At 40.9% G+C, this 23,869-nt stretch overlaps 1 protein-coding gene across 1 annotated transcript; it reads left to right on the top strand.

Annotated features, from left to right (window-relative positions):
* Positions 1 to 8,854: 8,854 nt before the first annotated feature.
* Positions 8,855 to 16,086, top strand: LRAT (lecithin retinol acyltransferase). The gene is made up of 3 exons (XM_026675881.2): positions 8,855 to 9,104; positions 10,383 to 11,058; positions 13,527 to 16,086. The coding sequence occupies exons 1-3, from the start codon at positions 9,040 to 9,042 to the stop codon at positions 13,677 to 13,679; spliced, it is 894 nt and encodes a 297-aa protein (XP_026531666.1). The 5' UTR covers positions 8,855 to 9,039; the 3' UTR covers positions 13,680 to 16,086.
* Positions 16,087 to 23,869: the final 7,783 nt, after the last annotated feature.

Below are 23,869 nucleotides of genomic sequence, written 5' to 3'. Positions count from 1 at the left end.
TCTATTTTTACCAAGATTTTGTATCCTTCAAGCACACAAAATTCTTGATGCAAAAGCCAGAGCACACAATGTTCTTCAGCTCATCAACCACCTATGTTAGCTGCAACCTCAATTCACACCAAATGTCCCTATAAACTCTGGAGGTTCCTTTTTTTTAAATAGTCATTTAATTAAACTTGACTATTGAAGAGATAGAAACTAATACAAACTAAGATATCACTAATACAAACAATAAAAAGTTCCAAAAAGAAAAAAATAAGACTATAAAGAAATATATACAGAAACGATTTCTCTTTTCATTACAAGTATAAATAATTTTAGCAACTTATCATCTTCTTTTAAAATACAATGGATAATCTTCCTGTATCTATGAACAAATTCTTAAAGCCTCATCAATCAATCCTGACCAATAAAAGTCCATTAAGGATTACCAGAGTCACCAACATATCACTTTTTTTCTTTTTATGACCCTTTAATCCCTTTATTCAGGATGGAGTTGGGTTGACTGGATGTAGCTGAGTGTTTACTGGATGGAGGCCTTTCCTGGTGACTACAAGGAAGCAGCAGATATTTTCTCTTTGCACCCCTAATAGAATAATATCTGCCACTGCCTAGGATTGAACGCTCAACCTTCCAAGTGGGAGACAAGCATCTGGGCCACCATGCCGTGTCACCAACATATCAATAAAGGAGAATAGCTCAGGGTTCAAATGAGGGGTGCTCCCTGAGTTTGGTGGTTTTCCAGCAGACATTTCATTGCCCAAACTAGGTAACATTATCAGTGTTGATGATGTTACCTAGTTTGGGGTAATGAAACATCTTCAAGAAAACAACCAAGCTCAGGGAGCACCAAGGACCTCTTACCAACACATATATTTAATCTTGATCAAATAAGCCAACTTTATATACCTTCCTTTTAACAATCTTGATTTTATTCTCTTCAAATATTGTCTTATAACTTGATTTCTTTCCATTTTTGTTGTTCTCTCTCACAAAATGCTTTACAGTTTTAATGTTTTATCTTGCCCTTTTTTATAAACAATTCAAAACAAAAGCATAGAAGGATCGGTATGATTAATTCTAACATTTTATTTCAAATCTATCTGGATCCTTACTACATAGAATTCTTTATTGGCCAAGGTCGCCGCCCGGGGAACGCCCACTGCTTTCCCTCGCCAGGGCCGGGCGGTGGCGTGTTGCCCTGTGCCGCGTGGCCCCCGCCTGGCAGCGCTTCTCGGCTGGTCTCCTCCTCCTCGGCCATACAGAGCAAACAGGCAGAGAAGGAGGAGACCAGCCGGCTGGTTGGGGGAAGCTTTCTGCGCCGAAAGAGGCAGCTACTAATCTCCGGCTTTGCTCCACTTCTCCAGTGGTCCGGCACCACCCTGTTCTATGCGCCGGCTGCTCGGACTTGCTGGGCCTGACACATAGAACAGGGCGGCGCCGGATGTTGGAGAAGCAGAGCGGAGCCGGAGATCATTAGCCGCCTCTTCCGCAGCACAAGAAGCCTCGCCCAACTGGCCAGCTGCTCTCCTCCTTCTCTGCCTGTTTGTTCTGTATGGCCGAGGAGGAGGAGACCAGCCGGCTGGTTGGGGGAAGCTTTCTGCGCTGAAAGAGGCAGCTACTAATCTCCGGCTTTGCTCTGCTTCTCCAATGGTCCGGCACCACCCTGTTCTATGCGCCGGCTGCTCGGACTTGCTGGGCCTGACACATAGAACAGGGCGGCGCCGGATGTTGGAGAAGCAGAGCGGAGCCGGAGATCATTAGCCTCTTTCACAGCACAAGAAGCCTCCCCCAACTGGCCAGCTGCTCTCCTCCTTCTCTGCCTGTTTGTTCTGTATGGCCGAGGAGGAAGAGACCAGCCGGCTGGTTGGGGGAAGCTTTCTGCGCTGAAAGAGGCAGCTACTAATCTCCGGCTTTGCTCTGCTTCTCCAATGGTCCGGCACCACCCTGTTCTATGCGCCGGCTGCTCGGACTTGCTGGGCCTGACACATAGAACAGAGCATGCTGCAGGCATCTCGCAACAAGCCCCAGGACATGTGGTCACCTGCTGGCTGGCCGGGCCAGGCCGGGCTGGAAGAGGCACGTTCTCCAGGAGAAGGAAGAAAGCGTGCTCCGGGAGGGTGAGTGCCGGGCAGGTGGGCGGATATTCCGGGACCACTTAAAGGTCGATTTTAAGAGTGCCCCCATGGAAGAAGCCGAGCAAATGTAGTGGCGGCAGGAGTGACGGGGCATGTGTGTCCCTCCCCAAGGAGTATGAAGGGAGGCAGACACCGCACCTCTCAGGAAAAAAGTAGGTGCCAAAGCCCTGGCTGTCACCTGGGAGGGGACCGTGGAGGGACCCATCACATGTCCTTGTTGCCCCCACCGCCTCTACTTTTGTTCTCATTCTTGGCTTCTTCCATGGGGGCGCTCTTAAAGTCAATCTTTAAGAGCTGGAAGACGTTTTGTTAGATCGCCACCAACTCATCGTTGGGAGAGGTGTAGCCCCTGAATACACGAGAAGTCTTGGGCAAAGTTCTCTGACTTTTAAAACGCATCTGTGCGGTGTTTGCCTCCCTTCATGCTCCTTGTGCATGCCGGGAGCACCTAACTGGAGCAAAAGAGAGCGAAGTTGACTGCTATGAAATGAGCACCTTGGCTTCCCCTCTTGCTCCTCACAGTTGCCCTGAGCTGGTGCGGTTCTTTACTTGGGCAGCCAGACGCCTGCAGCAGCGCCCGCAGCAGCAACAGGTAGTTCCGCCCGGGCTCCGCTCAGGTGTCCGGCTGGGGCTGTCAGGAGTTGCTACCGCCAGCGCAGCTCCGCGCGGCTCCAGTCCCGCGTTGCCTTGGGAAGGGAAAGGCAAAACCAGGAGCCGCTGAGCCTGAGCCTCCAGTGCCGCTGCTGCCGTTGCAAAGCGCCGCCGCAGCTCTTCCTTTTTGCCTTTCCCTTCCCGAGGCAACGCGGGACTGGAGCCGCGCGGAGCTGCGCCGGCAGTAGCAACTCCTGACTCAGGGGGCCTCCGAGGGGAGGGGAAGGAGGAGAAGAAGGGGGGAAGGGGGGGCAATTCCCAAAAAATCTTGTGCTGACCCGGCCTATCTGTCAAATTTTAAAAGTCAATGAGGCCCCTGAGCCAAAAAGTTTGCCCACCCCTGATTTAGACCAAGGTGCTTTTGGTGATTCCCATTCCAGGGTTGGTGCTGAAGGGGGTGCGGGTCTGGATTCCTGACAGGGCGTACAAGCTGCAACCCATTTCTCAATTTCCTTATCCATTCCAGGCCACCAGGTAGAAGCTTCTGGCTAATGCTTTCATTTGTACTATCCCTGGGTGACCCTCATGCAACATCCTTAAAACTTGTTCTCTCAAATTCTTGGGTTTCACAACTCTATCCCCCCACAACAAACACCCCTTAATTACAGACAGTTCATTTTAAACCATTTTAAATGGTTTAAAGTCACTTTCTAGCACTTCTTCCAGCCATCTCCTCCACACCCAGTTTAAAATATGCGCCAGAGTTTTGTCTTTGGTTGTTTGTTTGGTGATCTCTGATGCTGTGATAGGGCTGGTGGCAATATCTTCGATGAGTACGGATGGGGCTGGAGCTGGGTCTTCAATGGGTTCTGGAAGTGGGCAACAGCTGAGGGCATCTGCATGATTGATGGTTCTGTCAGGTTGATGAATAAGATGATAAATTATATGTGGCTTGGAAAACAGTCCATCTTATCATTCTGGGAGATAATATGTTTGGGGTTGGTTTGTTCCCTGCTGTGATGCTGAGAAGTGGCTTGTGGTCTGTGACTAGTTCAAAATGTCTCCCATAAAGATATTTGTGAAAACGTGTTATGCCTGCTACTGCAGCTAGTGCTTCCTTATCCAGCTGGCTGTAATTTCATTCAATTTTGGATAAAGTCTTTGAGTAGAAAGCAATGGGTGCTTCTCTGCCATTTGGGAATTTGTGGCTGAGAACACCCCTACCCCCAAAAAGGATGCATCACATGTTAATAAAAGAGGTAATGTCTCATTATATTGTACTAAGACACTATTAGAAGTCAGAAGTCCTTTTATGGCTTCAAATGCAGTTGCTTTTCTGTCTCCCCAAGTCCATTCTGCTTTTTATCTAGGAGTCTGTGAAGTGGTTCAACAAGTGTTGCCTTCTGTGGCAGAAAAATACTGTAAAAGTTTAAATGTCCTAGGAAAGTTTGTAATTCTGTTTTATTTGTTGGAGTGGGGGCTTCCTTAATTGTTTTTATTTTGTTGTTTGTAGGGTGTATACCTGCCTCATCAAGTAGATATCCCCAAAATTCAACATTTAGTACTGCTATGTGGCATTTATCTTTTTTTATTTTAAGTCCAGCTTCTTGAAATCTGCTCAGGACTAGCCTTAGTCATTGTTTAAGCTGTCCTTTGTTCTCTGCTGCCATGAGGACATAATCAAAATAAGGTACCACCCCCACAATGCCCTGTAGCAGGCGCTCCATTAAGCTTTGGAATAGCCCTGGGGCTATGCTGACCCCGAATTGCAGTTGGTTGCATTTAAATGCTCCCCTGTGAGTTACAATGGTCCGAGCTTCTGCTGTTTTTTCATCCACTGGTAACTGCTGATAGGCTTGAGCCAAGTCTTGTTTGGCAAAACATTTCCCCTTTCCAATTGAATGCAACAGATGTTGTACTACTGATACTGGGTATGCACTCTGTTGCAAGACTGTATTTATTGATGTTTTGTAATCTGTGCAGATTCTTACTGACTCATCTGGTTTAACTGGGGTGACTATAGGGGTCTCCCTTTTAGCGTGGTCAACAGGCTCTAGGACCCCCTGGGCTATTAGCTTATCTAATTGTTCAGCCACCTTGGGCCTCAGAGCAAAAGGGACTCGCCTCTGTTTTAGTCTGACGGGGAACTTTGAGATCAAGGTTGAAAGAAATAGGGGTCCCCACATACTTGCCTAGGCTTTCATCGAAAACATCCTTGAATTCAGTCTCCAGGTCTTCTCTCATTTGATTGTAATCCTCTGCTTGCATGGTGTGGATGGTTACTTCCACTCCTATGGCTCCAACCCACTCTATTCTGAGTAGGCTAGGTAGTTCTTTTTCCACGATAGTTAAGGGTAATTGACCAATGAAGTTTCTGAATTTAAGATAGGAATTTGGTTCCCTTGGTAGTCTTTTAGCGTTAAACATTGTGGTTTTCATTGTTGTCAAGTTATTCCTGGGATTGCTTTCTTTATAGTTGTCCAGGACACCATAGATATGTAGGATCCAGAGTCAATTTCCATATCACAAAGTTTGTCTCCTATTATCACTGTTTAATTTATTTGATTTATGGGTGTCGGAATGCCCCACTATTGTTTGCTCATAGTCTCTGTCCCTCTCCATTCTATTATCTTCCTGCCTATAGTTTGAATTTGGTGGTCTCTGGAATCCCCTTTGTTGTGGACCATGTGGTTGGTTAGGGAAACCCGATTGTCTCTGACTGGGGTAGGCTAGCAGATTTGTTCTGCATGCTTCAACAATATGACCTCTCTTCTCGCATCGGCGGCAGATTGCATCTCTGAATTTGCAAACTGCCCTGGGGTGGTTTCCTTTACAGCCTGCACATCACGGTGGTCTCTTGCTCGCCCCTTGGGGCCCTGATCTTCTATCTGGTTTTACTCTATGTACTTCTTCCTCCTCTTCAGTGCTTTCTCTATTTCCCCTCTCTCCCTGATATTTGCCAGTCCTTCCCAATGCTGAGTGAATGCTTCCGGACTTCGGCTTTGCGGTTGCCGATTTGTCTAAGATTTCTGCTGCTCTATTACTTCTTTTAAGGAGATGCTCTTCTTAGCTATTAACTTCCTCTATAACTTCAAGTCCCTCATTCCAACTACAATTCTATCTCTTAGTGTTATTTCCACATTTTCAAACTCACAGCCTGCAGCAATGTCTCGCAGGTTTGTAGTGAAATCATTTATGGTCTCACCTGGTTTCTGTTCTCTGCGGTAAAATCAAGTCAGTGAGCCAGCAAGGAGCCAGCAAGGATGTTCTTCTAACATTTTTTGTAGTTCTTTCCATTCCATTGTCTCCACGTCTTTTGGTGCAGCTAGGGTTCTAGCTGTTTTATAGAGGCGATTTCCACAGTATCCAAGGAATAAAGCTCTCTTCCTCTGTTCTGTTATATCATGCAAATGAATTTGCTTCTAAAAGCATTCGAAATTGTCTCATGTACATGACCCAGTCATGCTTCATTGGATCAAAAGGTTCTGGTTGAGCGTGGGTGGACATTCTGGTGGTCAGCACAGTGATAGAAGTGTTCTGCTGTAAAAAAAAAAAGTCCATCTACACCACATTTCCTTTGTTCTCTTCTAGAATCCCACCTCCATCACCAGTGTTAAGATATGGGTTAGATCGAAGAGGCAGGACAATGTGGAGAGGTAAAAAGATTCTGTTTATTCTGCTCTGTTTAAAAGACTGCCACCCAGCGCCCCTGCTGTTCTTTTTACAGGTCGCTGTCCAAAACTTCAGCTACTGATAGCTGTTCATTTTCCCGCCCAGAAAATGAACCAATGGGGAAAGACTGACATCACTGACTTTTCCCATTGAATATTCAACCGTATCATCATTGTTTCATCATTGGAATTTATCTGCCCATACAAGGAATGTCAAACTCTCCGTTTGCCAGGCAAGGTTTCTACATTCTGTCTGCTGGCAACCCATGGGACTGGCCTGGGTCACCAGGGCATGGCTTCGTCCACCCCATCTACCAAACCACAGTACTATGGACTCAAAGAAGTATGCCAATACAGAATGTGCATGGTGTGATATTGCTCCCAAGTAGAAGCATTCCCTGTTCCTCTTGTCTCTATTACATTCTCTGTTGCAATATTGGCTTGGGAATAGGAGGACTTGTAGGCAAGAAAACAATGCTCAAATAACTGCTGATTCCATGAAGTCTGAGACAGCAAGCATGACATAGAAGAACTATATATATATAGCATTGTGATTAAAAATAAATAAATAAAGAGGGTTGCCTTACATTTGAATTCCTGAATCATATTTGCATGAAGTTTCTGCTGGGGCCCAACTAAATATTTTGTCAACACTTTAAGTTATATTATATTATGTGTTATTATGTTATATATTACGAGCCTCAGCGGTGCAGTGGTTAGAGTGCAGTACCTCAAGCTACTCCTACTGCAATTTGGCAGATTGAATCCCACCAGGCTCAAGGTTGACTCAGCCTTCCCTCCTTCTGAGGTGGGTAAAATGAGGACCCAAATTGTTGGGGGCAATATGCTGACTCTGTAAATCGCTTTGAGAGGCTGTAAAGCACTATAAAGCTGTATATAAGTCTGAGTGCTAGTTCTATTGCTATATCAGAACAAATAGTATATCTGGTTCCATGAGTGAGGGTAATGCTCATTTGCTGTTTAGGAATTGGCATCGGTTTAACTAGGTCTCCATGGACTTATGGAAGAATTAGCCCAAATCAATGCTGAAACTGGCTCTCTATGCTCCTCACAATGAAGGAATTATGTAGCAATGAAGGAGAGTTGAGCACCCTGAATCTCCCCCATGGCAATTAGGTTTTATTGTCCTTCATGTCTGCTGGAAAGCGAAAGGAGAAGGTTTATGACATGTGAAGAGTGCCACTCCCCATTCTCTATCCATCATGATGTGAAATGCATGCATTCTGATCTGCTTGTTCAGTGTCCTAGCATCAGATCACTGTCTCCATGTGAAACAGCAGCCTGGCTCAGTTGAGGAGAAAAAGGAAAAGGTGGAAGGCTGAGATCCATCTTGGCTTCCTTCCTCCACTTGGTAGCACAGGGCAATTTAATACAAGCCTTCTTACTTGGCCTAGAAAAATGTCCAAAGAGAATGCTTTGATGTGGGCTTGGCAAAGACTTTTGGGAGCAGAACGGCTATATTGTCTGGTGGCATAGAATAGAAAGGGCTTAGCATGCCGTATTGTAGCACAGTGCAACCGGAGTATTGAGTGGAACTGGTATGAATTCCTGTGGTTTTGTAGTACTTGCAGTATGGGTGGCTGCACCACCTACAGTCTCTTCATAGCTTGGAATCATAGCTAGGAACTGATAGCAAGCAGGGGCTTGCCATTGTGTTTGCAAGGGAATCTACAGAAGTGCTCCTTGATAAAGTATATGACTTTGATAATGATAGTGAACTATTTGCGGGGATTACTTGGCTCTATTGCGTTATACCTTTCACCACCCTTTTCCTCTCTCCCTCTTTCCCTTCCCCCACCCAATGTCCAGATATTAGATGTCTCTGAGAGCCATCATGATGGAAGCAGCATTAGTTTACCGAAGGAGTTGAATATTAATTATCAGCAGAAAGATAGCCAGTGTGTGCATGCTGCAGTCAAAGTTCTGCCAGTAGTGCAGTCTGATGTAAGCCAAGAAATGGCCTCTAGCACCCCTCATTTAGTTCCATATAAGATATTGAAAGGAAGATGAATAACAGGAATTCAACAAGTTCCAACCGTAATTGGAGTACTGATCACTAAGGCAGCATATTAGCAGATTCTAGGACTTGTCTTGCCAAGCATGTATTAAGAACGTTACTGGGCTGCTTGACCATCCATCCAAAAGTGGGAGAAACCCTTAAAAAGGAACATATTGCCTTTGAACAGATCATTCGTGATAAGTTGAACTCCTCCCACAGAAGCCAAATCTTGCTTGCTCATCTGTAAACAAGATAAAGTGGTGCCAGATTAATTCTGCTCTCCTTTAAATTGTTTCAGAGAGGTCTTACGTTACGTAAATACAATAAATGTCATACAATTTAAAAAGAGTCTGTCTCTCTCTCTCTTTCTCTCTCCCAACTACTTGAATGAGGGGGAAAAGAACACCGCCCCTTTCCTTTGTCCTTCCCCCCTTCTTCCTTCAGGTCCCCCGGGGAGACTTTTATTTTCTCTCTCTCTCTCTCTCTCTCTCTCTCTCTCTCTCCCCTCTCCCCCCCCCCCAACACCACAAGACTGAATTGGGAGACTTGGCGAATTAAACAAAGCAAGCCTGGCTGCCAGGAGCGATCTAAGAAAAAAAGCCACAGGCTGATTGTGAGAATGAGGGGGCTCTGCACTGTGGCGTCACCCTCTCTTCCAGAATCTCAATCCTTGGTGTTTTCCAGGTAAGATGAATGGCTCACATCATCAGTATTTCCAGCCCGCAGGGCACCGGAAAAGATCCTCTTGCCATCAAGCTCAGATGGGAGCCAAGTTGGGGGCGGAGGGAAGAAGCTTTTTCCTTGATCCAGTATAGCTTTTTTTGGACAAAACTTAAGATTTTTGCATAATTAGATCAACATGCGATCCACTTAGAAACACTGATTTTACCATGAATGGAAGATGGTAAATATCAGATTTTTCCCATATATCACCCTGAAAGCTTAAGATAAGATTTCTTCTTAGACAACAAGTCCCAACCCATTCACATTAACATACGCCTTGAACATTTTTATTAGCAATTGCAAAAAATCTGGAGTTACACAATGGCATAGAAAGATTCATACTTATAAATAGTCTAGCAAATCCATGGATATATTATTGTTAAGAACTACTTGAAGATTGTATGTATTGGAAGTTATCCATGCCGTTAATTATATATTTATAGCAAGTCCATTTTTGGTTTTGTAGTACAAACTGGTTGTCTTGAATATCATGAAAAGAGACATGTCTAGTTTTCATGTCACCTACATATAATGATTTTACCTAATACTAGTATTTTTTTTTTCAAAATTAAGACTGCAGACCTAAATGTTCTCAGTGCAGAATAAATATCAGCCACATACATTTTCGAGGAGATTTCTCTAAAATTAATTTTATGCATTATATCATAATTCTTGATTGCTATTTTAATATGTTTATTTGCAAGTAAGTCCCAATGACCCCCCAAAATACTTATGCTCCAGTAAATATGCACTGGCTTTCTAGCAAGGTTTATAAATATTTTCCTCAAATGATTTCAGATGGTGAGCTCATAAATCATAACACAACGTTTGCATCAGAAACTCAGTTATTATTACTATTTTGGCATGCCTGACATACATCTTTGACAATGATCAAATAATTCATTTAATTAGCACTTTCATTTTGAAAAAAACAAAAAACAAATGATTTAAGCAGGTAATTTTGTTGTTAAATAACCAACAAATAATAAGGATTCCTATAAAAACTCAGATGAGAGCTATCAACCAATGGAAAAACCTGCCTTCAGAAGTTGTGGGTGCTCCATCACCGGAGGCTTTCAGAAAGAGACTGGACACCTCTTTGTCTGAAATGGTATAGGGTCACCTGCTTGAGCAGGGGGTTGGGCTAGAAGACCTCCAAAGGTCCCTTCCAACTCCATTATTCAATGTTCTATATTCTAAAACTTTTCAAATAAAGAACCACTTAATTTTGCTCCACAGGAACTGCCCATTTTCCTGTCTACCAATCAAAACAGATTCAGTGTGTGGGATGGCCCAACTTGCTATACTAAAAAGAGACCAAACCAGAATAAACCAGGAGCAGCTCGTACAGCAAGGAAAAAAAAACATGAAAAACCCAATGTATGAAATACCATTCCTGTTACTGGAAAAGTTACTTCTGCTTGCCAACTTGAAAGTTCTTCAAACAAATTCCAATGGAGAGAAGGAGAAGGAAAAAAACCACATTTGTTGTTATGACTCTTCCTATTTCAGACCAGGAGATTTGCTAGAGGTGCCTCGCACTCTTTTCATTCATTTTGGCATTTATTTGGGAGATAACCAAGTAGCACATCTTATGCCAGACATGCTGCCTGCTTTCACTAATGACCGGAAGTTGATCCAGAAAGTAGTGACTAATAAGAGACTTATCTTGGGGGTCATCACAAAAATGGCAAGGATCCGTGTGGACACAGTGGAGGACTTTGCATATGGAGGCTCCATCCTGGTGAACAGGATGGATTCGTTTTTCAAAAATGGTATCCTTTGTAATGATGAAGTGGTCCAGAGAGCAAAAAGGCTGGTAGGCACAACTGAATACAGCTTACTCTGGAACAACTGTGAACATTTTGTGACCTTCTGCAGATATGGCTCTCCAGTCAGCTTCCAAACAACCAAGGTAAATTGTCATTGTCCAAATATCCTCTGACAAGTGGGGGGTATATCCTTGTTTTGGATTATGATGTGCTAGAAGGAGGAAGACCAAGAAGCTTAAGTTTATCAACATTATAATATAGATTTTAAAAGCATTTTTGTTTAAAATAGAGGTTTGTCTAGGATTTTGGAGTGGGTAGATGTGGGGGAACCCCTTTAGTAACTGATATCTACCTAGTCTGGCTTTAAAATGGATCATAAAAGTCTAGAACATGTTTTACATTGCCTATTAGATTCAAGTCCCAGTTTTCTTTCCTTATCAAAGAGACTAATATATAGATAGCAGAAGTGAGCTGAACTGAGTTGATGCTGCCAAGGAAGCACAATGATACTGGTGTAACTTTAATCCTTCAATGTCCTTATCTAAATGCAGACCCAGGAAGAGAGTTATTCTGTTCATGATGTGTTAATTGGAGTATATTCTGCTGAAGCATAATTCGCTTTTGACTTTACAAGTAAAAGAGCGAATACTGCAAAACTGCCATTACTTTTATAAGAGATAACTATCTCTATTTACAGTTTAGCAATATATTATTTTGCTGAATATTGGCAATTAATTGCTTTAAACACTCTGGTCCCTCTTCTTAGATCAAATATTTTTTAATTTGTTTGTTTATTATGAAATTTATTTGCTGCCCTTCTCGTGCCAAATTTATTGCAAGGGGCAAACCATTTCAGAAGAGATCGTTTCAGAATCTTAATAGTATATACGATGTGTTGTTTTAGATGGCAACAGGTTTGATCCTTGTTAAATGGAAAGGTGCTTCTTAAACAGCAAACTCTAGCTTTGAATTTACATTTGAATCTTAATCTAGTTCATGTTTTAATTAGCTTCCTTAATATTAATTCATTAAGTCTGTGCAGTAATGGGGTAAGTTTTAGTATTGCAAAAAGTTTAAAAGTCCACCTTCTATACAAAAATAAATGTAAGGGTTTGTCCATTTATTTTCCTATTGTGCCACAAGTATTCCTATATGATGTCTCTAAACTTAATATGCAAGAAAAATTCTGCTGGGAATGGTTTATTAAAATATTAAGAGGGAAACCAAACGAGTCTCCCCTCACTGTACCCCAAAATGAAGGAAATGTATGCTTGTGAAGGGATGTTGACAGGAAAATCTTTGAAAGGAATACATCCTATATTTAAGTCAGAAGCAAATAATTTCTTTTAATGGATATAATGTTTCCGCAAAGGTAATTAGAATAGAACATATATAGATACATCTGTGAGGAATCACTTAAAGTGTTAAATTTGAGCAAAATGCTGTTAAAGACATTTAGATTTGCCATGTTTCTATGAATTTAACAGGAATTAATATTTAGTACTCTTCATACCAAAAAATCTAAGGACAATTTCATCAAGTTTATAATGAATTGTTTAAGAAGGAGAAAACTCGGTTTTTCAATCACTAGAGATGACGTGCCTGGAAATGGATAACAGTACCTTTTATAACTAAAAGGCGGGACTGAAAGAGTTTTTCTTGTCCCAATGGAACACTTATGCTCTACCTTTTAGAAGAAATGGTTGCTTTTACGTTGGTTACATTTTTGAATTAAAAAAGGAGATTTGGGAAAGTACCACCCAGTGTTTCCTCACTGGTAAATTAGAAAAAGCCCACAGGCAGGTACATTCAAATGAGAATACAATGCCAGGAATGTAATCCAATTAATTGGAAAGTTAGGCTGATTTGGGAAGTCAGAATCCCAGAACTAAGATGAGCAATTCTGGCAGTACTTGGCAGTTGAAATGGCAACCCTCTAGGAAGGCAACATCTCTTCTGCCCTGCATTCCCCAAAACTTTGGGTGCAGAAGCAAGAAATTATTATCTATTGTCCCTAAGGAGGAAAAAAAAATACAAGGGGAGTTCTCCTTCATCTTTTCCTATTAAAAACTAAATCCATATCCTGTTTCAGAAAACAAGCAGTCAAGGAAACATATGCTGCCACTCAGTCTTGAAAGCCAAAATGCCCTTTCAATATTCAAGTAGTGGAAGCAAGACCCAAGTTAAACATTAACGTGATGCCATGGCCTCCAATGTGAATTTGAAACTATCAAAGTTCTAGACACCTGAAAACATAACTGCTGGAAAGGAATGGAGACAAATGGAGACAAAGATTAGAGTGGGCAAAAAATGAGCTAAAGCTCACAAGAAAGCTAAAAGAAAGGTTTCTATCATCCCATTTCCAAGGGGAAACAATTTTAGACTCATATAACCCCTTATCATTACTTATGTTAGCTAGAATTGATGGGAAAAGCTTATGTTTCAACGTGTAAATTCTACAGGTTTACGCAGGACTTCAACCTGCACATTCAAATCCTTGCATGGAAGTCATACTAAACAAATCATGAAACGAAATATCAAAAATGTCCTCCCATGCAAGGAAAGGAACATGTTTAATTTTTTATTCTAAAGTCTTCTACTCTCTTTGCAGTTCTGTGAAACCGTGAAGACCATCATCCGAGACCAGAGAAGTGTACTTGTTTCGGCACTGCTGGGACTGATTTCTATACTTTATTTGGGGCTGGGACCTTCTACTACTCTTCCTACTATCATCATTCCATTTATGCTGTGGATGGCTGGTTAATGATTCCACATGCCCTACCATTTATTGGCAACTAGATGACCCATGGCCTATTGAGTCCTCTTTTCAGAGACATTTCCTTCGCTAAACAAAGAAACAGAATGACCAGGGATGGGGAAACAAGCAATGGAAGCAAAAGATATTTCTGGCTTCCTACTGGTTTCCTGATTGGCTTTGCTTGTGGGAAGCTGGCAGGAAGTATCAGAAATCACAATCACATGATCTCAGCTGACCACGGCAGCACTGCAACAATCACAAGTTGATGAATACAACTGAAGATCCTTAAAATTTCAATTCCATGGGAGCAATGGATTTTCTGCACATATTTCAAATTAGAAAATTTGAAGTAAGTTGCTTCAGAAACAGTTGCTTCAAAACTTGTTGCTCTATGATGCAACGTTTTGGTCAACTGAAGGTTACAAATAGACAAAACAGGAAACTAGTATCTAGATTGTAAATAGGATGTATCATGTATTTATGAAAGCTCAAACTGATAATATTATACAGTGAAGAAAATGTGGAATGAGTAACATGCAGCATATAGAATACAATGAACAAGCAGTAACTTGTAAATTAAGCTTACTGGGTTTTGTGAAAAAATTTCCAAGCAATTTCAGGGATGACCATATTGGGTTTATTCCCAAAGGAAAAATGTCTAATCTGCAGTTTTACATTCAGCAATACATTTTGGGGAACTTAATGAGTGTGATCTCCCAAGTAAATATGCATTATTTCAAAGTGAATAAGTAAAATTATCAATGGCATTTTCTTGCATATGGGAATGTTTTAGTATCGATAGGACAAAGCAATGTTTAGATAGTTTAAAAACTGCTATTCTGCTTTGCATCTTTTTCTAATTTCCCTAGGTTTACATTCATTAACTGTATTTTTATTTAAATGATATAACTGCATTTGAGCATTCTGCTTGGACTTGAGATGAACAAAATATTTGCACCAGAATTGTCTCTGCTATTCCCTGCTAATGAAATCCAATATAAATCAGTCCAATGAGCTTCTGCAATCTCAAGATAAGTGACAAGCAAATTAGTGAGCAAGACATCTTCTTTTGGATTTTTCCTCCCACACTATAGACAAATAATTTTCAACCGTGGAAAAGGATGCACAGACATTACTGCGTGTTTGTTAGAGCTGACATTAAATAGGACAAAAAACCTTATCCGAGTTTGAGGGATTATGTTAAAAAGACATCAGGTTATTGATTACTTCCCGAAATAAATGTCTAGCTTGATAAGACCAAATGTTGCTGGTTTTTTGTTGTTTAGAATACTACAGCACACTTCCTCTGAGTTTGCAAGTTGCATATTTGCCATCATGGCAACAAGCATTAATCTATGTCCAACTAACATTCATATAGTCAGGCTGTACTTGTATTAATGTATATCTCTTTCAGATTTACAATTTCCTTTGCTCCCTGATTTGAGACATTTCTAACTTTATTGGGACACCAGACATGTAATAATTTAATGATATTCTATAAGATAGAGATATTTTACATTTCAGTAAAATGAGTTAATTCCCATGCTATGTTCTACAATTTCTCTGCATCCCATTATTAAATGTCTTTATGGTACAGAGTCAAAGGGAAACCAACAAGCATATGATGTTTTAAGATAAGATTATAATATTGATGATAAGATTATGTATATTTTTGCCTTCTTTTAATCTTATTTTATTGGGCTGCATATATATAGCATTTTTACATAATTCCTGTCATCTACGAAGGTGCTGGTAACTGCCTAAATAACAATAATAAATCACCTGCTTTGCTGATGTTCAAAGAAATAGAATGGCAGGTAGTATGTGACATACATTTACACCCATTGCTCCTGTTGGAAACTGAGTGAAGTTCTTGCTTTATGATTGTGGTCTCAGATCCTATTTACAAATTACAATAACAGCAAAGGTTGCACTATAAGTTGCTTGGTATGGGTAAAGCTACTTAGAACTATCAAAAGTGAAATGTTTTTGTTGTATAATTAATGCATATCCCATAGATAGACAGCCATCCAATCAGCTAATGGTCCAAAGATATCCTCCAATGCCTAATCACAACTAATGAAAAATGTACTTGACAGCCTACTTCTCAATGCTTGTTTCCAAAAGAGCAGCTACTTTACAAATAGAGTGCTTAAGCCATCTTCATGAAATGTATGCATTAGAAGTTCAGAAGGTGTACATGTTTATGAATTTTACAGTTTATGTTTTCTCTACAGCATAAGCTACATCATAACCATGTTGTATTTTGAAAACACCTATTCGAACATGAGACCAATATGTTATTTCTCATGTTTCCTGAGAATCCAGTGAGAAATTGTTGGTGTGCTTGCACCTCTGCTGTCTGTACATATGTCTATGGAGGACATTTTAAAGACACAATTCTAACAACTTCTGCTTGTTCTTTTTACATGGTTGCGTGGGAGGGTCTGGAACAGAATATAGGTAGTCCTCAACTTATGGCCACAACTGACCCCCAAATTTATGTTGCTAAGTGAGAAATTTGTTAAGTCAGTTTGGCCCCATATTATGACTTTTTTTGCCACATTCGTTAAGTGAATCACCGCAGTTGCTAAATTAGTAACATGGCTGTTAAGTGAATCCGGTTTCCCTGTTGACTTCGCTTGTCAGAAGATCAAAAAAAGGGGATTGCATGACACCAGGACACTGCAACTCTCATAAATGTGAGTCAGTTTTCAAGCAACCAAATGCAAATCATGTAACTATGGGGATGCTACAATGGTCTTCAGTGTGAAAAATGGTCATAAGTCATTTTTTTTCAGTGATGTTGTAATTTTGAACAGTCACTAAAAGAATTGTTGTAAGTCGAGGACTTACTTGGAAAACCACACAGGACTGCAGAACTGCAGGGTTTGTGTAATGGGTATAGTTTTAAGTTGGTTGATTATAGCTAGTTGCCCTCTTGAATATTATCCTCCTTCCCTCTTTACCCCAATTGCAAACCACCTATGGGACAAGTTTCAGTTTGGACAAGCTGAAATAGTAGCAATGGGCAGCCCAGCCATGCTGTGCTAACAGACAAGAAACTCCCCTTCCCTAGAGAAATTGTTCAAAAATATATTTAGAAGGATTTGTGAAATCAACTGAAAATCTTGGCAAAGTTTGTAGGTATTAGTAAACTCAATAGAAACAAAGGTGAAGAAAAAGGCCTGCTGCTCTGGAATATAAAGGGAAGCGGGACCTTCTTTGTTTCCCGGACTCTCTAAGCCTGTCATCTTCCAAATAAGATAAATGGCCTCCATCAATAATCTTGGCGGCCCTTGGTGAAATAGGAGATCTGCTTTGGTCCCAAAGTATACAATCCCCCAACGGGGGAGAGAGAAAGGGAGCAAGGGAAGAGACATTTGTATGGATCTGACAGAGGTGCTTTTTTGTAAAATAAATTGCTCATTTGCATAATGCAAATCGTTGCACATTTTAGTCATGCTGCCCCAGATGATGGAATTAAGAGTAGTCATTTGGGATCAATTTGTCAGCCAAAATGAAATCAAAATAATCATAAAGGAAACCCAGATGGTTTTATAGGGATGATGTGTTTTCCTTCTTCAACACACATTAGTGTCAGAACATAGTGCTTAATATTATCACTCAGCTTCTTGATTTGTATAAAAAATACATTCTGTATATTACCTATCAATTTAAGCTAGCTAATATTTAGTCAGCCATAACATGTAGTCCTTGACTAATGACCACAATTTTATGACAATTTTTATGGTGGTCGTTATGAATCACCATGATTGTTAAATGAATCCTGTGGTCATTAAGTGAATCTAGTTTCCTCAATAGGAGTTTTTTTTTTTTTTGCTGGAAATTGGCAAAAAAGATTGCAAATTGCAAGCAAGTTGCCAAATGTCTGAATTGCAATCATTTTACCATGATGTTGATAAGACATTGTAAGCATGAGCACAGATCCTAAATAACTGTTTCTAAGGCCATTGTAACTCTGAATCATCATTAAACAAACAGTGAATAAGTCAAAGACTCTCTGTGATTTTAAAAGGTAATCAGTAAGCTTCTCAACAAATAAATGCTCTGTCTTACATATTGGCAAAAAAAGATCAGAAAATAAAATACAAGCTAAATAGTCAAGACCTTGTTGAGGATCCAAACTTCGTCTAGGACCTTGGAGTACTCACCTCTAATGATCTAAGTGCTAGAGCCCACTGCAACTACATAGCCAAAAAGGCATTAAAAGTTGTTAATCTAATACTACGTAGCTTCTTCTCTGGTAATATCACACTACTAACTAGACTAGAGCATACAAAACATTTGCTAGACCTATACTTGAATACAGCTCATCAGTCTGGAACCCATATCATGTATCTGATATTAACACAATTGAAAAAGTCCAGAAATATTTCACAAGAAGAGTTCTCCACTCCTCTACTCATTGCAGAATACCTTATGCCACCAGACTTGAAAATCTAGACCTAGAAAACCTAGAACTACACCACCTCCGGTCCGATCTAAATATAGTTTATAAAATCATACATGGCAATGTCCTACCTGCAAATGAGTACTTCAGCTTCAATCATAACAATACAAGAGCAAACAATAGATACAAACTCAAGGTAAACTGCACCAAACTTGACTGCAGAAAATACGACTTCAGCAACAGAGTGGTCAATGTCTGGAATACTCTACCTGACTCTGTGGTTTCTTCCTCAAACCCCAAAAACTTTAACCTTAGACTGTCTACTATTGACCTCACCCCTTTCCTAAGAGGCCTGTAGGGGGCGTGCATAAACGCACCAATCATGCCTACCGTCCCTGTCCTATTGTTTCTTTTTGTTTTTCTTATAAGTATCTATCTCATGTATTCAAAACTATGTTTATTTTATACCTGTATCTTGTAAGCGATTGACAAATCAAATAAATACTAAATAAAAAAAATACTAAATACTATTAGGGGCAAAGCTAGTTCCAAAAGCTCTTCAAAACTTCTTTAAAAACTTGACCATGTTTCCTTAAAATATAAGACTGGGTCTTATATTAATTTTTGTTCCAAAAGGCATATTAAGACTTTTTTTCCAGGTAATGTCTTAATTTTGTCCATGTGCAAAAGACATGTCAAACACAAGGCCCATGAGCCAGATGGGCCCATATATGGTCCGTGGGGCTGCCCCAGAGATGACGGGGGACCAGCCCCTGGGTACACATGCACAGGAGGGGGCGAGTACAGAGGGGCTGATGGTGTTGGGCAGCAACTGCAGTCCACCAGCCCCTTGGCCAGTGCACTCTGGGGCTGTGCAGCCTACACAGTGTAGGCGAGTCCCAGTGCTGCAACTGCTGGGCCCGTCCTCCAAGCAGCAGGCCAAGGCTGAGGCACAGGGGGAAAGACACACAATCCAGCCTGCCAGATGCCACACGGCCACCTGCCCACTCCCTCCCGCCATCTTTCTTTGCTTGCCCGCTGCTGCAATTATCCAAAACCTTATCCTCCAAGGAGAACTTTTTTCAAGGAAGTTTGAACCATTACCTCTCTCAAGATGGTAGGCCTTTACCTAAAGAGGCTTTAACACAGCGGTCCCCAACCTTTGCAGCTTGGCTGGCTGGCTAAGGGGAGAGGGGAACCAGGCCATGTGAGTGATGGGCTGGTGCAGCACATGTGTGCACAGCTCAACTTGCACAAGTTGAGCTGCATGTGTGTGTGTGCACACGTCAGCCTGCCACTCGCTACTTGCATGACCCACTTCCAAACAGAACACAGACTGGTAGTGGGCTGCAGCCCGGGAGTTGAAGACCCCTGCTTTAACACTCCCTGTACTGCTGCATGGATATGAAGAGCCACACTGCTCAAGAGCACCGATTACTAGTCTAAGAATCAAAATATATCATCTATTTCTTCGGATTGCAAAAAGTGAAACTGAGTCCATACACACTGATTAAAATTTAGTAGGAACTATTAAAATTTTAATACAATTTAATATGAAGAACAAAACTTTTGTCATCTAATTTGACCTGAAGATAGCCATTTTTTTTCTTCAAAATACAGTACAAATTTAGCTAAGTAGCTGAATGAATAATAAGCGGAATCTGCAGTTAAATTAGTGCTGAGCAGTCCAGCAAGCAATAATTAGCAGCCATTTCACATATCTATTTCTCCGATGATCTATTCTCCTTCCCCATGGCCTTGTTAGAAGATCATCTTTAAGAAGGCCATTTATCACCATTTTGTGTTGCATCGAGACAGCCCAGGAAAAGGAAATCTGGAACGAGCTTTAGTGTCAATTCATAATTTCTGTGTAGTTTTTTTATAACAAACTGATAATAGGCAAGACCCACATACAGAAGGGAATCCTTCTTAATTAACCGCTCAGGCAGAAACCAATTAGGGAATTGGCCTTACTATGCCAAGAGTGCCAAAAAAAGCCTCATGAAAACCTCTCACATATCCTGGGCAGGTCCCTTATAATCACACACACACACACACACACACACACACACACACACACACACATATATATATATATATATATATATATATATATATATATATAGACACACACACACACACACACACACACACCACTTTATAGTGCTTTACCCTCTCTAAGCGGTTTAGAGAGTCAGCATATTTGAACTGCCAAGTTGTAGGCAGCAGAAGTAGCTTGCAGAACTGCTCTCTAAACACTGCGCCATAGAGACTCCTAATTGCTGTGTTGTGTATTATTTCCTTGTTTTACTTCCTTGAAACACTTCTGATTCTTTCTGCTGTTTTCACCAAAGAAGTTGATTTCTTTTTCCTCCCTAATGAATGTTGTCTCAGAACATTTTCTCTGAATGAACATTAAGACGCCGAGGCAAGTGGAAACAAAGCAAGTCCCATGTTAAGTTCTGCAACGTACAGTATTGATTACTGTCTGACTTATCCACCTCATATCTTGGTCCTCACTTCAAATAGAGTTATAGAGTAGATGACTTTAAGATGACCATTTATTCAGAATCCTGATGATGTCAGCATTTGGGCATCTCCCCTTTGTCTCCCTTCCTTCAGGTACTTATAACATGTATGATCAGACAGTACTAAATAACCAAATCATGTCTACTGCCAGTCCAGTGGACTCCATATAGACATCTCCACCAGCTTTGAGGAGAACAAAAAAAGAAAAGAAAAAACTGATTTTTGTTACACTTTAGAGAAGCAGTCCAAAGGACAGCCTCCCCTGGCATTGCCAACTAAACAATGGTATTTATATATAGCCCTCCATTCTGAAAACAGTTCCAACTGGAGCAAAATTTGCTTTCACGGGGTGAAGCAAGTTTGAAGAATCCTTGCGACTAGTTCACAGCAAAAAGGGCTGGGCAGGGTACAGATGCCAAATGCTTTTGCGATTATTCTTTTTTTAAAAAAATGTTTTCACTGCAAATGCAATATGAGAAAGAAAAGGGTTCCTCTTTCATGTACTGAACACTCTAATAATAATAGTCTGTCATGCCCCTGTTGGAATCTGATTCGGAGGGGGAGGCTGAATAGCTGACAGGGAGTGGGAAGGTGGCTCCGTTGGCTGTGGAAGAAACTGGTGAAGGGCTGGGCAGAGCAGGGGAGAGGTAGAGCACGGGAGAGGGAATTCGGAGGAAGACCCAGGCCCAGCCCCTCTTCATCCTAGGGCACGCAGGGAGGAACGGAGGAGGGAGCAACGTGAGTTGCGTGGTTTACAGGGGAGGAAAGGGCCCTGATTCCCTTCATTAGCTGCAACTGGGAACACAGTGTTTGAAAAGGGAAGCTGCACGCAGTAAGTTGTTGGGAGCAAATCGTGAATTTCTCTGGTATTGTCATGGCTTATCTGTGTTCCTGACGTCTTCCCAATTGTGTGAGTGTTGCCGTGCTTTCAAGTCTGAAAGTCTTTCTCCTGCCCTATCAAGTTAATTACTGCAGCTTTGTTTATTTGGATTTTTATTTACAGTCTGTATGTACCTTGTTTTGGACTAAATTTTCTGCAGTTAAAGGCTGTTCCTAGGAGAGTTTTTCACCAGCCAAAGGTAACCTGGACATTGGGGGCAAAGCTGGAGATAATAAAGGGACTCTTCTTGCTTATTTGACTGTGTTGCCTTTGTGCCATGCCCCAGGTCATCATATAGCCTATAAAAGTCCTTATTTTTAAAATTATTATGTTTGGATCAAAGGAATGTTGTCACCTCTGCTATGTGCAGCTGTTTTGTAACTGGACTTTCAAATGTACTTGGTGTTGCTTTTTCCTTACATTAAACAAAAATACATTACGTTATAAAAACAGTATTTATCTAATGACTGGATTCTCCTAGATGATTTTAGTATGTGGCAAAAGGGTTAAACGCTGTAAAATACTGAATATAAAGTAGTTACTATTTTACAATGAAAACCCCTTGCATATAATTAAATTGCATGAGAGTTGCTCTCCACTTTTGTACAATTTTGTTTAATCAGAAATATGACGGTGTATTTAATTACTAGCCCAGAGCCACTGATAGTATAGCAGACACAAGCAACCTATAAATCTCAGATATATTATTTGCAACCATTGAAGCTTCAGAGACAGCCAGTTATTCTTCTTTCTGGCCATTCAATCAGTGGGTGGATCAGGAACAGATAATTTCTGTTAGGGATAACATTGTTTTACCCTAACTGTTTTGGGTAAAGATAATAAAATGATGAATCATGGTTTGTCAGATAAAGTGTATGTGACTTTAAGCTAAAGGAATGTAATTAAGGGTGCAGCTGTACAAGTACTATATAAGCAGCAAGGCACTCTCTGGCTCTTACTGGCTGGCTTATTGAAGACTGCTTTCTTGCTGGATCGGGGAGGAGAAGAAGTGTTGGATTACTTTGAAGATATTTCTCAACGGAGAGAAGATAAGTTTTGGACAGATTTATTATATGTGTACTGACACTGGCTATTCGACACGGACTTTGCAATTAGAGTATCCTCGACAAGACTTGACTGAATTTGGTATATGACTAATGGACTGTTTATATGACTATGCTATAATTCTTAAATGGAATAAATTATAATTTTGATAGCACAAGCGTATCTGTATTTTTACTGCATGTTAATTAGAAAACTTATCTCACACATTTACCTGTCTTCCTATCTGACTTCGCTGCACATTCTGTTTAGTTTGTTTTCCTTAACACCCGTTGGGGAATCCAGGCTTAACAATTTCCATTTTTGGCTCCAGAAAATCAGAGACTTGAGCAGAATCTCCTTTTTCCAGCACTTCTCTCAAGATCTCTGGTATCTTAAAACAGTACTATTTGTTCTGTCGCGGGAAAGACTTGACTCGAGACCAGTGTGAATTCAGCTCTTTATTAGCTATCAGTAACTTCAACAAAACCGGAGCCGTGGCAGCCTCTTTTATAGCGGCTGCTCGCGGCTCGCGGCCAATGGCAGTTCTTTAAACTTGCCACCGTCAGGCGGACCAATTGCAACAGTAGTTAAGTAACCAATCAATAGGCGGCAATGGCAGTCCAATCAGAATGGAGTATTACGAGTATACAAATCTCTATATACAACACTATTAGTAGCAGAAAACTATTATTCTGTTCCCATCAGCTACTTGATTAGGTTGATCAGCTTGCTAGCAAGAAAGATACACAGCCTATAACAGGAACCAGTCCTGGGCATATAGGATTCTTTGTAGGGAAGAAATAAAGAGTTTTGTTCTCTTCCCTCCTAATATTCCTGCTCAACGTAGGCAAATGTGTTTGTGTGAAATGTAGATGGGTTTGCATGCATTTCAGGATATAGTACAGTATGTGAGACCTCCAACCAACAATCAATGTAGCCCTTATAGCAAAGCTGTCAAACTCAAGCCTGCAGGCCAAATGCGTCACACGCTGACCACATCCGGTTTAGCAAAGGTGGAAAAAAAGCTGTGATACGACATGTGATGACATGAGATTGACATCCCTGCCTTATAGGAAGTTCTTCCTTACAGGAAGAAATTAATCAAGAAACTTCTTGTTTAAGCAAGTGATGGAACAGGTGGCTGGACACGGAAGAAAGCTTTCTGCCGCTTTTGTGTATCAAGGATACAGAAAAAGTGGGATACCAGAAGAGGATGCCTCCTCCTTTGTGCACTTTACTTAGAGGTTCTAATAAAAGAAATATCCACAGTAGAAAAGGCAACCAGTACAGATTGGATATCAGTTCTCACAATTACCAGACAACATTATC

The sequence above is a fragment of the Notechis scutatus genome, chromosome 4 (genome assembly GCF_049901735.1).
Source record: "Notechis scutatus isolate UNSWTSFEM ecotype Mainland chromosome 4, rNotScu1.2, whole genome shotgun sequence".
NCBI classification, from domain to species: domain Eukaryota; kingdom Metazoa; phylum Chordata; class Lepidosauria; order Squamata; family Elapidae; genus Notechis; species Notechis scutatus.
This window is presented reverse-complemented; position numbering and strand designations above follow the sequence as displayed.

Coding starts and splice junctions, on each gene's coding strand:
- LRAT (XM_026675881.2), top strand. CDS start 9,040: ATGAGGGGGCTCTGCACTGTGGCGTCACCCTCTCTTCCAGAATCTCAA. Junction 9,105..10,382: donor CAATCCTTGGTGTTTTCCAG/GTAAGATGAATG, acceptor TTTGCTCCACAG/GAACTGCCCATTTTCCTGTC. Junction 11,059..13,526: donor TCAGCTTCCAAACAACCAAG/GTAAATTGTCAT, acceptor CTCTCTTTGCAG/TTCTGTGAAACCGTGAAGAC.